At 46.7% G+C, this 15284-nt stretch overlaps 1 protein-coding gene across 1 annotated transcript in view; it reads right to left on the bottom strand.

Moving 5' to 3' along the window:
- CD109 (CD109 molecule) overlaps positions 1-15284 on the bottom strand; it is a 109088-nt gene that overhangs the window by 67017 nt on the left and 26787 nt on the right. The window contains exon 3 of the mRNA XM_065401363.1: positions 3931-3959. Within this exon, the coding sequence (XP_065257435.1) occupies positions 3931-3959 (29 nt within the window). The remainder of the gene's footprint in view (positions 1-3930; positions 3960-15284) is intronic.

The raw sequence follows: 15284 nt of genomic DNA, 5'->3' as shown, positions 1-15284 counted from the left end.
TAAATAAAAGAAGTACAGCTGTAAACCACATCAGTTACTGTCGTGAGCTCTCACCTCAGCCCAGGAAAATATGACAACCAAAAATAGTAACTCACAGTAACACATTATGTAGATTGCATTACCAGACAATTACACTGTAGGTAATATGGCTGACTATTGTAGCCAAGCTAATGGGAAAAAAAAACATTTTCCCCTTGAAAGAATGAATTAGTTATCATTAAGGCTACGACTTAGTCATGGAGGTCACGATAGTCACGGATTCCGTGACTTTACCGGACCTCCGTGACTTCTACGCTTCAGGAGGCGGAGGAGGGACTATGCGCCCCTGCCCTGCAACGGAGGTTAGCTGGAACCAGGACCCTGAAGCCCAAGCCTTGTGGCTTCTACTGGGGGCTGCAGCCAGGGCCACATGCCGCAGTCAGGACCATGCACCCTAGCCCCGCGGCTTCCACCAAGGGCTGCAGCCAGGGCTACGTGCCCCTGCCCGGAGGCTTCTGCTGGGGCTCGGTGGGGCTGCAGCCGTGGTCGTGTGCCTCAGCCCCGCAACTTCCACCAGGGGCTGCAGCTGGGACCATGTGCCCTAGCCTCATAGCGTCCCGGGCTTGGTGGGGCTGCAGCCAGGGCCATACGCCCCCCTCACGGCTTCCCAGGGCTGTGCACAGGGCTGGCTCTAGGCACCACCAAAGCAAGCAGTTGCTTGGGGCAGCAAATTTGCAGGGGCGCAAGAATCCAGCATGTGAGCTGAGAACCAACAGGGGGGCCTGGGAGCTAGTTCCTTGGTTAGCTCCCTGCCTATAGAGCCAGCCCTGGAGCAGGGAAAGAACTACATTTCCCAGCATTCCCTCGGCAGCAATTAACAGGAAAGGGAGGGGGAAGGAGTGTGGAACTGAAACCTCATGCTGCAGCTTGCTGTGAATGGTAGGGACAGAGCCAGCTCTAGGTTTTTTGCCGCCCCCCACCCCAACCCTGGGCTCCCCCCACACCCCTGTGTTGCCCCAGCCCTGGACTCTCCCCCACCCACACCCCCTGCTGCCCCAGCTCTGGCCCCCACCTGCATCCCCCTGCTGCCCCAGCCCTGGGCTCTCCCCCCACCCGCATCTCTTGCCACCCCAGCCTTGGCTCTTCTCCCCCCCCACACCTGCACCCCCTGCCGCCCCAGCTCTGGCCCCCACCTGCACCTCCTGCCGCCCCAGCCCTGGGCTCTCCCCCCTCCCCCCCCCCCCGCACCTCCTGCTGCCCCAGCCCTGGGCTGTCCCCCAAAGAAAGAATTGGGTGGACTAAATGGACAGTGCACCTCTCTATCTGAAGCCTAGCAAGGGAGATCCCACTAGAATTTAAAATGAAAAGTAAGGAAGGGGAGGCTCTACTAGGACCTGGGCAGCTTTAGATACAGTACCAGGCATGTAGGAGGATTTACACTTCTGAGCCATGGAAGCAGAAACTGACTTTTTTCTTTTCCAGATTTAGCTAATATTCAGAAAGGGAATCCAGCACCTGCCTTCCAGATTTGAACACCCTCAAAATTCAGGAGTGCTCAAGCTCAATTTGAGCAGCTGTTACTTCATTTCTCCCAAATCAAATATACTGATCCACTGTAACTTGCTGTAGAAAAAGTTGAATAAATTGAGCAAGAAATGCTTCCCAGTGGTTATTAGGACTGGAATTGCTATTTTCAACAGCCATTGCTTTTTTTTTTAAGTTTTAGTTTTATTTGTTTAAAAGGAAGACCGTGATATTGCATTGGCAAATTCCCCATAGAAACAAAGAATGGAACAAAAGAATAATAAAGGCACCTCAACTTTTCCTCATTTATGTAGGATAGTCTTAGGCTTTGTCTTCACTACCCGCCGATCCGGCGGGTAGCAATCGGTTTTTCGGGGATCGACTTACCGCGTCTAGTGAAGACGCGGTAAAATCGATCCCTGATTGCTCTGCCGTCGACTCCGGAAATCCACCTCGGCAGGAGGCGGCAGCGGAGTCGGCGGCAGCGCGGCAGCGGTCGACTTTCCCGCGTCCTCACCGCTAGGTAAGCCGACCTAAAATACGCAACTTCAGCTACGGTATTCACGTAGCTGAAGTTGCGTATCTTAGGTCGGACCCCCGCTGCAGTGTAGACCTAGCCTTATAATACGCATCCAGATATCCTTCAATCACACAAGCTGAAAATTGTTCCACTTTACTGCAGTTCTGTAACCATATGGGAACCAATCCTGTCTGTGTTCTGTGCACATCCAAAATTCCTGCTGAATGACCCGCCGTGGGAGCGAGTTACCAGTTACCCAGGGCTGGGGCGGCAGGAGGGTGCAGTGGGGTGGGGGGGCGAGAGCCCAGGGCTGGGGTGGGGGCCAGCCAAAAATTTTTTTGCTTGGGGCAGCAAAAAACCTAGAGTCGGCCCTGGCTGTGCATACCTCTCCGGCTGTGGCCAGGGCTTGGCAGGAGCTTCAGTCAGATCTGCACATCCCTGTCCCGCAGTTGCGGCCAGCTCTGGAGCGTGGGCTGTGTGCCCCCCATGGCTGCGCCCCGCCGGAGCCAAGCTCGGCCTGTCAGTCCCCCCATGGGACTCCAGTCCTCCCCCCTATCTAGCCCTGCTCCCTGGTTATTTTTAGCAAAGTCACGAACAGGTCACGGGCTCCATGAATTTTTGTTTATTGCCCATGATCTGTCCCTGACTTTTACTAAAAATAACCATGACAAAATCTTAGCCTTAGTTATCATAGCTTCAGATAGTAATTAAAAACACTATAAGCTGAACTCTACAGACTCCTCGGGTTGCATCAGAGTCATCTTTAGATCTAACGCTGGAACTGGCCGGTACACAATTTCAGTCTTCATCTCAAATTAGCACAGCCTCGGGGCTGCTCTAAATTGTGCAGGCTTGTACTAGTCCCCTAAAGGCCACTACGGTGGGTGGGGATCACCAGGAACTGATGCGTGCTCTGGTCACATTCATATCTCCCCCAAGATGGGAGTGGTTTGAGGAGATGTAATGGCTCTTTAAGAAGTGAGCAAATAATTCATAATAATTAATATAGCCAGTAAATTAAACTCTTTTCTGTTCATGAAGTATCCATGAATGGGCTGCAATTCTTAGTCTGTTTGCTGAATGAATGTTTTGTGCAAATATATTGCAACCTATGGATTTCTCACAATTCACAAACTGTTCACTGTGAATGTTGCTTCAAATATTTGATATTTGTCAGTCCCATTCAATTGTTTTGACTGAATACACACATTATTTGGAGTCTGAATTTTAAAGATGGTTAGCATCTGCATCTCCCATTGACTTCATTTGGAGTTGCTGATGCTCAGAACCTTTGAAAACTAGCCCTTGGTAAAATGTGTTCCTTGATAGGATAGCATAGCTCTTAAAATCAGGTTTCCAATGTGAATACTTACGATTACAAATTCAGAATTCACTTTCCACATACATTTTGCAATATCTGATTAACATATTGTTTTAAGTTGGAAACTTTGTTTGCTAGAGAATGCAATTCCAAAAGGGTATTGTGTATGAACACAATCAATGTGAAATTGTTTAAAATTTTGATGTAATATTTGTGGATGGGGGTTTTGGCACTATTCATCCTGCATTCACAGTGTGTTGGGAAGAATGATGTCTACCAATCATAAACTAAGCAGTGTAAAGGCTGTTCAGATGTTAGAGTCCTATGCCAGCTGATGCTGGGACTTGCCTTCTAAATCCTTCAATTATTCTGTAACAAGCTACAAATCATTTGGATTTGGACCTCCCTGGCTCACTGGTCAGCTGGGGCATCCATTCTATGAGTATGAAAATAATTTGCATCTTGCACAACACTAAAATATATCATGTCATCAACCTAAGTCAATAAAAGAAGCATTGAGAGACTGCAGTTATCCAACATAAACATTTGCTATGAATGTCAAGTAAGACCAGAAAAGAATACTTACTGCTGGAAGAACAAGAGTTCCAAAGGAACCTAAATTAAGAAGGGAAGAGAAAAATAAAATAAAGTTCTGCCAGCAAGCCTCATTTTATCAAAAACATCAACATTAAAAAAATTGTAGGTCTTAGTGACTTGCATCCTCAGCAACAATTAACTAACAATCCTCACAGAGCATTCACATTCCTGCAGTCCCTACCCCCGAGCCTGACCCGGAATAGGTGGCATTCCAGGCTGGGGAGAAGATGTGTCAGAGCTTGAAGGGGCAGGACTACAAAACCATGCACTGGCCAGTAAAGCAGCTCCTTGGGGGCCTATATCTACTATTGCAAGTTGGAGCAGCTTTGTGCCAAGGCAAGTTCAGGCCCTCATAGGTCCCAGGACCAAGAGAGCAGAAAGGTGGCATGTAATCCCATCTCTTCTCTCCAGATGTTCTGACCACTGCTCTAGCACACCAACGGCTAATTGGCCAATATTCTTTCTTCCAAATGCTTCACTCCTTTATTTAGTTCTTGTGTATCAGTTTGGAAAAAATTGAAAAACTGAACAGCTATTAGTAGGGACAGGCATAGGGTGGTCTAAGAGGCACAAAATCTCACTCTTGGTGTTGTGCCAAATGTGTAGTGCAGTTCATTAGTTCCATTATAAAAGTATTTTAAATGCTTTCTATACTGGTGAGCTCTCTCTTGGATAGAAGAATCGCCTCCAAGCATTTCATTCAACTGATCCCATAGTGAAACTAACTCACTATTCATCTTTTGCAAAGCTAAAAAGCTCTGTCCTAATAATGGCCTTAGATCATCAAAACTAATAAGACAGTGAGCTCCATGTAAGCTCGAAAGCTTGTCTCTCCCACCAACAGAAGTTGGTTCAATAAAAGATATTACATCACCCACCTTGTCTTTCTAACAAAAAGCGAATCAGAGAAACCAACAAATAAAAAACAAACTGCCCAAACTGAGGAGTTGACACATCTTGTCTACTAAAAAGTAAGCAAAGAAGCATGCCAGTTAAGGGCTAATACACAAAGGGAGGGAAAGGCAGGACAAGATTCCCACCCACACAACTGTTAGGTAGCATCCCTCTCTAGCATCCAGGAATGCACTCAGTGGTACACCAACTTAAGGGGCCATGGCCAGCAGATCAGAGAGCAACATCAGCATCTAATGAGCATGCACCATGATCCTGCTCAGTGGAGCAGCAAAGTGACCCTTACAGAGCATCACCTTGGCCTGGATCCTGGGGAATCCTGCTCTGTCTTGCAGTGGCAGGATTCCTGTGGAAGAGGGTGCAGCAGGAATACCTCTCTGCACCCTCATTGATTCAGCCATTGGTTTGGACCTAAAGCAGTCACACAGGGCCGCCCAGAGGGGGGGCAAGTCGGGCAATTTGCCCCGGGCCCCACAGGGGCCCCCACGAGAGTTTTTCGGGGCCCCTGGAGCGGGGTCCTTCACTCGCTCTGGGGGCCCCGGAAAACTCTCGTGGGGCCCGGGCCCCCGAAGCTTCTTCCGCTCCGGTCTTCGGCGGCAATTCGGCGGCGGGGGCCCCCCGCTGCCGAAGACCCCAGGCCTCCTGAATCCTCTGTGCGGCCCTGCAGTCACAGAGCTTATTGAATTCATCTGATGACAACAGAGCTCGCTATTCTCTCCCACATTATCATCATCATCTTGTAGTCTGATTACTGCATGGAAATACAGAAGATGATGGAAAGGACTGAGGTCCATCAGCGGCACTCCCTGTAACTTAATTATATGGCGCAGGCAAGTCTGAGGAAAATGAGTACAGTTTTGCTTTACATGATGTGAATAGAACTGGTATTACCCGCACAAAATTTGTGTATGGCTTCATGAGCCATGGCATTAAGGGGTAGGCTGGGTCCCCAAGGATAACTATAGGCATTTCAGCATCCCCAATTGTTATTTTCTGGTCTGGGAAGTAAGTCCCTTGCTGCAGCCGTTTAAACAGAGTAGTGTTCCTGAAGACGTGAGCGTCATGAACCCTTCCTGGCCATCCCATGTTGATGTTGGTGAAACGTCCCTTGTGATCCACTAGTGCTTGCAGCACCATTGAAAAGTACCCCTTGCGGTTTACGTACTCGCTGCCCTGGTGCTCCGGTGCCAAGATAGGGATATGGGTTCCATCTATCGCCCCACCACAGTTAGGGAATCCCATTGCAGCAAAGCCATCCACTATGACCTGCACGTTTCCCAGAGTCACTACCTTTGGTAGCAGCAGCTCAGTGATTGCTTTGGCTACTTGCATCACAGCAGCCCCCACAGTAGATTTGCCCACTCCAAATTGATTCCCGACTAACCGGTACCTGTCTGGCGTTGCAAGCTTCCACAGGGCTATCGCCACTCGCTTCTCAACTGTGAGGGCTGCTCTCATCTTGGTATTCTGGCGCTTCAGGGCAGGGGAAAGCAAGTCACAAAGTTCCATGAAAGTGCCCTTACGCATGCGAAAGTTTTGCAGCCACTGGGAATCGTCCCACACCTGCAACACTATGCGGTCCCACCAGTCTGTGCTTGTTTCTCAGGCCCAGAATCGGCGTTCCACGGCGTGAACAGCATGATCTCCAAAGCGCCAGAGCCCGCGGTTTGATAGAATTACATGTCCATGTCCTCATCACTCTTGTCACCGCGCTGCCATAACCTACTCCTCGTCGCCTGGTTTTGCAGGTTCTGGTTCAGCATAAACTGCACGATAACGCGCGAGGTGTTTACAATGTTCATGACTGCTGTCTTGAGCTGAGCGGGCTCCATGCTTGCTGCGGTATGGCATCTGCACTGTTCACCCAGGAAAAAGGCGCGAAACGGTTGTCTGCCATTGCTTTCCAGGAGGGAGGGGAGGATGTACCCAGAACCACCCGCGACAATGTTTTTGGCCCCATCAGGCATTGGGATCTCAACCCAGAATTCCAATGGGCGGAGGAGACTGCGGGAACTATGGGATAGCTATGGGATAGCTACCCACAGTGCAACGCTCCAGAAATCGACACTAGCCCCGTACACAGATGCACACCGCTGAATTAATGTGCTTAGTGTGGCCGCATACATTCGACTTTATACAATCTGTTTTCAAAAACCGGTTTCTGTAAAATCGGAATAATCCCGTAGTGTAGACATGAAAAGAAACATTTAACAAATATGACCTGAAGTGAAACACTGAGCTTCCAAAATGATTGGTGTTCGTGTTGTCAGCCAGTACATGTATGTTGGGGTCTCCCTGAGACTCTTCCACTCAGTTCCCCAAGAACTCAGTTTGACTCCAGTCTCATCACTCAGTTTCCTTTATTTGGCATACAGCAAAGCTACTCTGAGCTGATTAGACTAAAGCATGAGGGGCCCGGGGGTAGGGCATACCACATATCCAAAGTTACACAGCAAACCTCTCCCTTCCACATACATTTACACATCTCATTGCATTAACTATACACTGCATAACACATTTTGTGATTGGCTTAGTTACTTTGTAGGAACCGATCCCGGTACAGCATGCTCTGTACAGTTCTGCCTCTTATCTTACTAATCCATTTACTTATCTTAGCACAAATATTCCGTTTTCAGCCTGCTAATTAATTTACCCACTGTATTCCTGTCTTCCAAGAAATAAGGCCTCCCCCATGTTTAATTCAGTTAGCCTACATTCCTACAATGTGTTAGGCATAGTAAATATCACATTAATATAATATATATTACACCCCTAAAGTGTTGGGAAGTTATGCTAAATTAATGTATTATGCTCTTCCCACAATTCCGTTCACCATATCCCACTACACTTTGCAAAGCTGAAGTCAGCTTTGGCATTAGAATCATAGAAGTGTAGGACTGGAAGGAACCTTGAGAGGTCATCTAGTCCAGGAATGGAAGGAACACCTGGTCAAAAAGGGACCTTAGTGGCTCCAGTCGACACTGCCGACCAGGCCATGAAAAGTCCAGATGGCAGCGCAGCAGGGGCCCGGGGCTAGGGCAGGCTCCCAACCTGCCCTGGCTCCGCGCTGCTCCCGGAAGCGGCTGCCAGGTCCCTGCAGCCCCTAGGCACTAGGGCAGCCAGGGACTGGGAGACTCCACATGCTGCCCCCGCACCAAGTACTGCCCCCCGCAGCTCCCATTGGTCAGGAACCGCAACCAATGGGAGCTGCAAGGGGGGGCGGTGCCTGTGGGCACAAAGGCAGCGCACACCATGCAGAGCCACCTGGCCGCCCATGCACCTAGAGGCTGAAGGGACCTGGCGGCTGCTTCCTCAGAGCCGCATTAAGCGCTGCAGGGACCCTGCACCCCTCCGGACCCCAACCCCCTGGCCCAGCCCAGAGCCCCCTCCTGCACCCCAAATCCCTCATCCCTGGCCCCAGCCGGAGCCCTCACACACACCCCACACCCCAATCCCCTGGCCGAGCCCGCAGTCCCCTCCTTCACTCCAAACCCCTCATCCCCAGCCCCACCCCAGCCGAAGCTCTCACCCCCCACACACCACCCCAATGCCCTGGCCCAGCCCAGGGCCCCCTTCTGCACCACAAACCCCTCATCCCTGGCCCCACCCCAGAGCCCACACCCCCAGCCAGAGCCCTCATCCCCCCACACCCCAGCCCCCTGGCCCAGCCTGCAGTCCCCTCCTTCACTCCAAACCCCTCATCCCCAGCCCGAGCTCTCACCCCCCCACACCACCCCAATGCCCTGGCCCAGCCCAGGGCCCCCTTCTGCACCCCAAACCCCTCATCCCTGGCCCCACCCCAGAGCCCACACCCCCAGCCAGAGCCCTCATCCCCCCACACCCCAACCCCCTTCCCCAGCCCGGAGCCCTCTCCTACACTCCAAACCCTTCATGCCCAGCCCCTCCCCAAAGCGTGCACCCCCAGCCCTGACCGACGGAGGGAAGGAGGATGGAGCGAGCAGGGCGGGGCCTCTGAGAAGGCGCGGGCCATGGGTGGGGCCTCAGAGAAGGGGTGTGACGGGGTGTTTGGTTTTGTGTGATTACAACGTTGGCAACCCCGCTCCGGTCCCCTGCACTCAAGGCAGGACTATGTAATAACTAGACCATTCCTGACAGTTGTATGTCTAACCTGTTCTTAAAAACGTCCAATGACAGCGATTCCACAACCTCCCTCAGCAATTTGTTCCAGTGCTTAACTATCCTGACAGTTAGGAAGTTTTTCCTAATGTCCATCCTAAACCTCCCTTGCTGCAGTTTAAGCTCATTGCTTCTTGTCTTATCGTCAGAGGTTAATGGGAACAATATTTCACCCTCCTCCTTGTAACAACCTTTTATGTACTTGAAAACTATCATGTCCCACCTCAGTCTTCTCTTCTCCAGACTAAATAAACCCATTTATTTCAAACTTTCCTCATAGCTCATTTTTTCTAGACCTTTTATCATTTTTGTTGCTCTCCTCTAGACTTTCTCCAATTTGTCCACATCTTTCCTGAAATGTGGCATCCAGAACTGGACACAATACTGAGGCCTTATCAGGAATACTAGTAGGAAACTTGTCAAATCAAAGATGCATGAATACTCTGTACCAAGTAGAGTTAGGAAGTACTTTTATGGCTCATCAACACTTGGAATGAAGTATTCAAAATGAGATATAGGAAAGGGATAGGAAGGTACCCAGGACAAAACTGGCACAAACTAATGGCTTAAACTTAAAGTTACATATAGGGGACTTATAGCTTGTAAACAAGAAATATAAACAAAAGTGGGTTTGAGCGTGTATCTTTGCAGTACACCTTTAGTGTAAGTTGAACGTACTGTGAGATAAGAATTGCTTCCCAGAAGGAGGGTATGTATGTCTCTTTTTCGTATTCTACTGTTTTGTATTTAGGCAATAAATTTGGCTAAACTTAGTTAGCTGGTCTCTTGAACATTCAAAATAACAAACCACAAGTGTAGTCCAGAAATTGGCTACACTTTTCAACAATAATGTTTAAGTTATTCAAAATATACAGCTTTTTAAAAAGTTCTAAGTTTTTTTTAAATCTCATTTGCTTATATGAAAATAATGAAGTCAAAAAAAACTTTTCAGCTTTTGACTAAACAATTTGGTCTATTGGTTTATAATTCACTCTGCATTATTTATCTTTTTTACACCAAATCACAAGGGGATATAATAACAAGATTACTTCAGAGGACCAGGTATCTAACACAATCAAGTTGTTGGTCCAGATTCATTGCAGGCTCCTGGCAGCACAAACTCTACCAGGAATAACAACAAAACAGTGCAAACTACCTGTAATCCTTGGTCTGCCCAGAGACCCTGGAGTCAGACAATGTAACCCATAAAAATGGATGGGGCTGAAGAATGTGAGAGACACCAGGCAGTCTTAATTCTCAGGGTTTCTATGGAGCCCCAGATATGTATGTTAAAGCTGAACATCAGAGGTTGTACAATGGTATTACTGATACCTAGGGAATGAAGCTCTTCTTGGTTGCAGCTGCCTCATGGAACCTAAGAGTGCAACTTTGCAACCCCTACAGATGTGGGGTTAATCTGGGCCATATTTTCTGATTTTTTTTTCAACATACTGACAGGTCCAGGCAGGAAACAAAAAAGGAGAGCTTTAAACTACATGCCATCTATTCACCAAACAGAGAGGCAAAGGTATAAAAGGGCCCCTTAATCCTCTTTGTTTGATCTAGAGGTTATCTCCTATACAGTGTGTCCATTGCTACAGAAAGAGTAAAAACAGATACAAGAAAACCGGCAGTGTAAACATAAGTCATATATCTGAAGGGTGGTCTACACTGGGAACTTACATTGGAATAGCTACGTCTCTAAGGGGTGTGAAAAATCCACACCCCTGAGAGACGTAGCTATGTTGACCGAAACCCAGGTATAGCCAGTGCTCCCGCCTCTCAGGGAAGTGGATTACCTATGCTGACGGGAGAATCCCTTCTGTCGATGTATGTAGTGTCCACACTGAAGCACTACAGCGGTGCAACTGAAGCGCTGCAGCTGTGCTACTGCAGTGTTTTCAGTGTAGACAGATTCTAAGTTGTAACATTAACATTGTAGCATTCTAAAACCTAGTGTCCTCAAGGCTTCTACTCTCAGCCAGGTGCTAGCCACACAGCCCTGCCCCACTGTGCTCCTTTTTTTTGATGTATGGTTGAGGAAGCCTGCATGAGGCTGTTTTCAGGGCCACACAAAGTATGGAATATTAATCAACTGTTTACTTCACTCTTATGCACTCTTATCCCACCCACTGACTTCGCCACCTCAACCAAGCTTCATAATCATCATTGCTGTGTACCAGTATTAAATTGTTTGTTTAAAACTTATACTGTGTGTGTATATAAAAATTTCCCTGGAACCTAACCCCCGCATATTTACATTAATTCTTATGGGGAAATTGGATTCGCTTAACATCATTTCGCTTAAAGTCACATTTTTCAGGAACATAACTTCAACATTAAGCGAGGAGTTACTGTAAAGACAATGGATTTCAAGAAGGCAGACTTTAGCAAACTCAGGGAGTTAAGTAGGTAAGATCCTGTGGGAAGCAAGTCTCAGGAGAAAAACATTTGAAGACAGTTGGCAGTTTTTCAAAGAGACATTATTAAGGGCACAAGAGCAAACTATCCCTCTGTGTAGGAAAGATAGGAAGTATGGCAAGAGACCACCCTGGCTTAACCAGAAGAATTTCAATGATCTAAAAATCAAAAAAGAGTCTTACAAAAAGTGGAAACTAGGTCAAATTACAAAGGATGAATATAAACAAATAATATAAATATTAGAAAGGCCAAGGCACAAAACGAGATCAAACTAGCTAGACACATAAAGGGTAACAAGAAAACATTCTACAAATACATTAGAAGCAAGAGGACATGGCAGGCCCGTTACTCAATGAGGCGGGGAAAGCAATAACAGAAAATGTGGAAATGGCAGAAGTGCTAAATGACTTCTTTGTTTCAGTTTTCACCAAGAAGGTTGGTGGTGATTGGACGTCTAACATAGTGAATGCCAATGAAAATGAGGTAGGATCAGAGGCTAAAATAGGGAAAGAACAAGTTAAAAATTACTTAGACATGTTAGATTTCTCAAGTCACCAGGGCCTGATAAAATGCATCCTATATCAAGGAGGTAACTGAGGAGATATCTGAGCCATTAGTGATTATCTTTGAAAAGTCATGGAAGATGAGAGAGATTCCAGAAGACTGGAAAAGGGCAAATATCGTGCCAATCTAGAAAAAGGGAAATAAGGACAACCCAAGAATTACAGACCAGTCATCTTAACTTCTGTATCCGGAAAGCTAATGGAGCAAATAATTAAACAAACAATTTGCAAACATCTAGAAGATAATAAGGTGCTAAGTAACAGTCAGCATGGATTTGTCAAGAACAAATCATGTCAAACCAACCTGATAGCTTTCTTTGACAGGGTAACAAGCCTTGTGGATGGGGGGAAATGGTAGACGTGGTATATTTTGAATTTAGTAATGCTTTTTTATACTGTCTCGCATGACCTTCTCATAAACAAACTAGGGAAATGCAACCTAGATGGAGCTACTATTAGGTGGGTGCAAAACTGGTTGGAAAACAGTTCCCAGAGAATAGTTATCAGTGGTTCACAGTCATGCTAGAAGGGCATAATGAGTGGGGCCCCGCAGGGATCAATTCTGGGTCCGGTTCTGTTCAATATCTTCATCAATGATTTAGATAATGGCATAAAGAGTACACATATAAAATTTGTGGATGATACCAAGCTGGGAGGGGTTGCAAGTGCTTTGGAGGATAGGATTGTAATTCAAAATGATCTGGAGAAATGGTCTGAAGTAAATAGGATGAAATTCAAAAAGGACAAATGCAAAGTACTCCACTTAGGAAGGAACAATCAGTTGCACACATACAAAATGGGAAATGACTGCCTAGGAAGGAGTACTGAGGAAAGGGATCCAGGGGTCATAGTGGTCTACAAGCTATGAGTCAAGAATGTACAAATATAAGTCAGGAGTGTACATGCGCACACATACAGTCTTACATCTTCCTACACTGTTCTTAGCAGGAGCAATGCCTGTTATTCAGACATCAGAGTAGGCTAAACCTCTATTAAGAAAAAAATTTAACTATCCCTGGAAACAATGTCTTTACATTTTCTAGATTTCTACTTTTTTCATTTCTGTATGTTTTCAAATGTAAGGCCCCTTCCTCATCTCATCCAACGTTGCAGTGGTTAGTCTAAAAAAGTAAATATTTACCTTATCAAGATACTGACCTTACTGCAATAAATTGAGATATCATCCTATTCCCATATCAACATTGCTTATGAAATACGAAAGGAATAAAATAATATTAAAAATGAGTGATCTATACAGTAAGGGGAAAAATTCCATAATCAAAAATATTCTCTACTTTTTTGTTATGCACCCATCTGTCATGTGGGCCCTGTCACATAATATCTGAGGGCCTTGCAAATAATAGTGACTTTGTCCCCACAACACCCAGTGAAGTACGGAAGTGTTGTCTGAATTTTTACAGATGAGGACCTGAGACATAGAGTGACTCTCCTAAGATTACAAAGAAAGTCTGTGGCAAAGCCAGGAATTGAAGCCAGCTCCTCCTGAGTCCTAGCCCATCATCTTAACCATAAAATTTTCCTCTCTTGACAGGCAATTTCTACTGAAAACCAAATTCTAATCTGTGCAAAATTCTGTTTAGTATCTAATCTTTTACTTAATTTGATTGAAGAAGGTCAGGTAATTGCAATGTGACCACAGAGTGATCATTTCTCGTTCCCAGCAGAAATCAGTTAGAAAACAATGGGAATATGTGGGGAATTCAAAGAACACTGGTGCTAGTATTGATCCACTTTCATTACTTACTTCCGGATTTTTCTTCAATTAAGTTAGTGACAAATCTCTCACAGATTTCAATGGGAACAGGATCAGGCCCTTATGGACCTGTCTACACATTCAAATCTAAGCTGTTCATGGATTGTGTTATAAAACACTAGTCCCCATCTGTGTTATAAGAGGGTCTAGTCTTGACTTGTAATTGGGACCAAAACATGTTACTAAATTGTGATACACAGTTGTCTATAACATAATGCAGTAATATGTTTATAACACAGTTTAGTAATGTGTATTCAAGCAAGACTATTCCACTTTATAGTATGGTTGGGAGATTATTTATGATAGGCTGTGATGGGGTGTACCAACCCTGCACTGGGCCTCTGGGGACGGACCAATCATTGTGGGCCCAGGTGGCCATGCCCCCTTTCCCCGCTACGCATGCTCCAGGTGGAGAAGACAGATAAAAGGAGGCTGCCCAGCTGAGTCGGGGAGTGGGGGGGGGGGGGCAATGGAGGAGGAAGGACATACCGTGCCCATTCCTGTGACGCTCCTGGCAGTAGAGCCCGAAGACCCGGACTACGCTCCAGGCGACTCACTGACTGCGGGTACTGCTGGGGAAGCCAACCCGCTGCCCGCTGAAGAAGCTGCTGCCTGTTCTATGTCCCAGCTCAGAGGGTAGGTAGTAAGGCCTATAGACTGTTTGTTTGTTTTGCCCCACCCAGGGGCCGTAGAATGATTGATATTTTGCCCTGCCCAGAGGGCTAATTCCCCCAGGGCAACTGCCTGCCCCAGCCAGGAGGCTGCAGGGCCATAGACTGGGGCTGCAATCTGCTTACTGCTTTGCCCCTCCAGGGGGCTAATTCCCCAAGTGTTGCTGCCTGCCCCACCTAGGAGACTGCAGGGATCTAGACTGGTTGTTCGTTTTGCCCCAGCCAAGAGGCTCCAGGGCTCCAGACTGTTTGTTTGTTTTGCCTGCCCAAAGACTATGAGCTATTTGTCTAAGTGACCCCGTCAGGGGCCGGGACCCACTTGGCCAAAATCACCCGCTTAACGGGGGGACCCCAACGATGGGGGTAATGGGGTGCAACAACCCTGCACCGGGCTGACACGGCCACCCTAGCTCGACGCAGGGCACCCTGTCGCATAAGCATATTATTTTAGAAACACTGATAGACGTATTATAACATGATCCAACAAACACAATAAATTTGCCATGAAGGGCCATAAAAGTTAATAGATTAAAGATTTTTTCCCCTTTGTTATCAAAACTATGAAATATATATTTCATATATATTCTCTCCTCCCTTCTTTCAAAAGACCAATTACATGATTTTCACGTCTGATTGCAGTAATCTAGGAAGCCCAATTTCTAAGGTCATGGTTGAACTCATCCTCCATTACAACGTTACAAAAAGCCTTGCGCATTCTCTTTATATACTAGATGGAAGTCCCGCTTTGAAAATAAAGTCATGCAATATTTTAGTACTTATATACATTTAAAGTCAAGATCTTGTTTGAGGGACCCTAATAATCTGGATGGACTGTTTGGAAACCAGACCATGAATCTGCTAAAAG

The sequence above is a fragment of the Emys orbicularis genome, chromosome 3, assembly GCF_028017835.1.
Source record: "Emys orbicularis isolate rEmyOrb1 chromosome 3, rEmyOrb1.hap1, whole genome shotgun sequence".
Taxonomy (NCBI): domain Eukaryota; kingdom Metazoa; phylum Chordata; order Testudines; family Emydidae; genus Emys; species Emys orbicularis.
The sequence above is the reverse complement of the archived record's forward strand: the minus strand, read 5'-3'. Positions and strand labels throughout refer to the sequence as shown.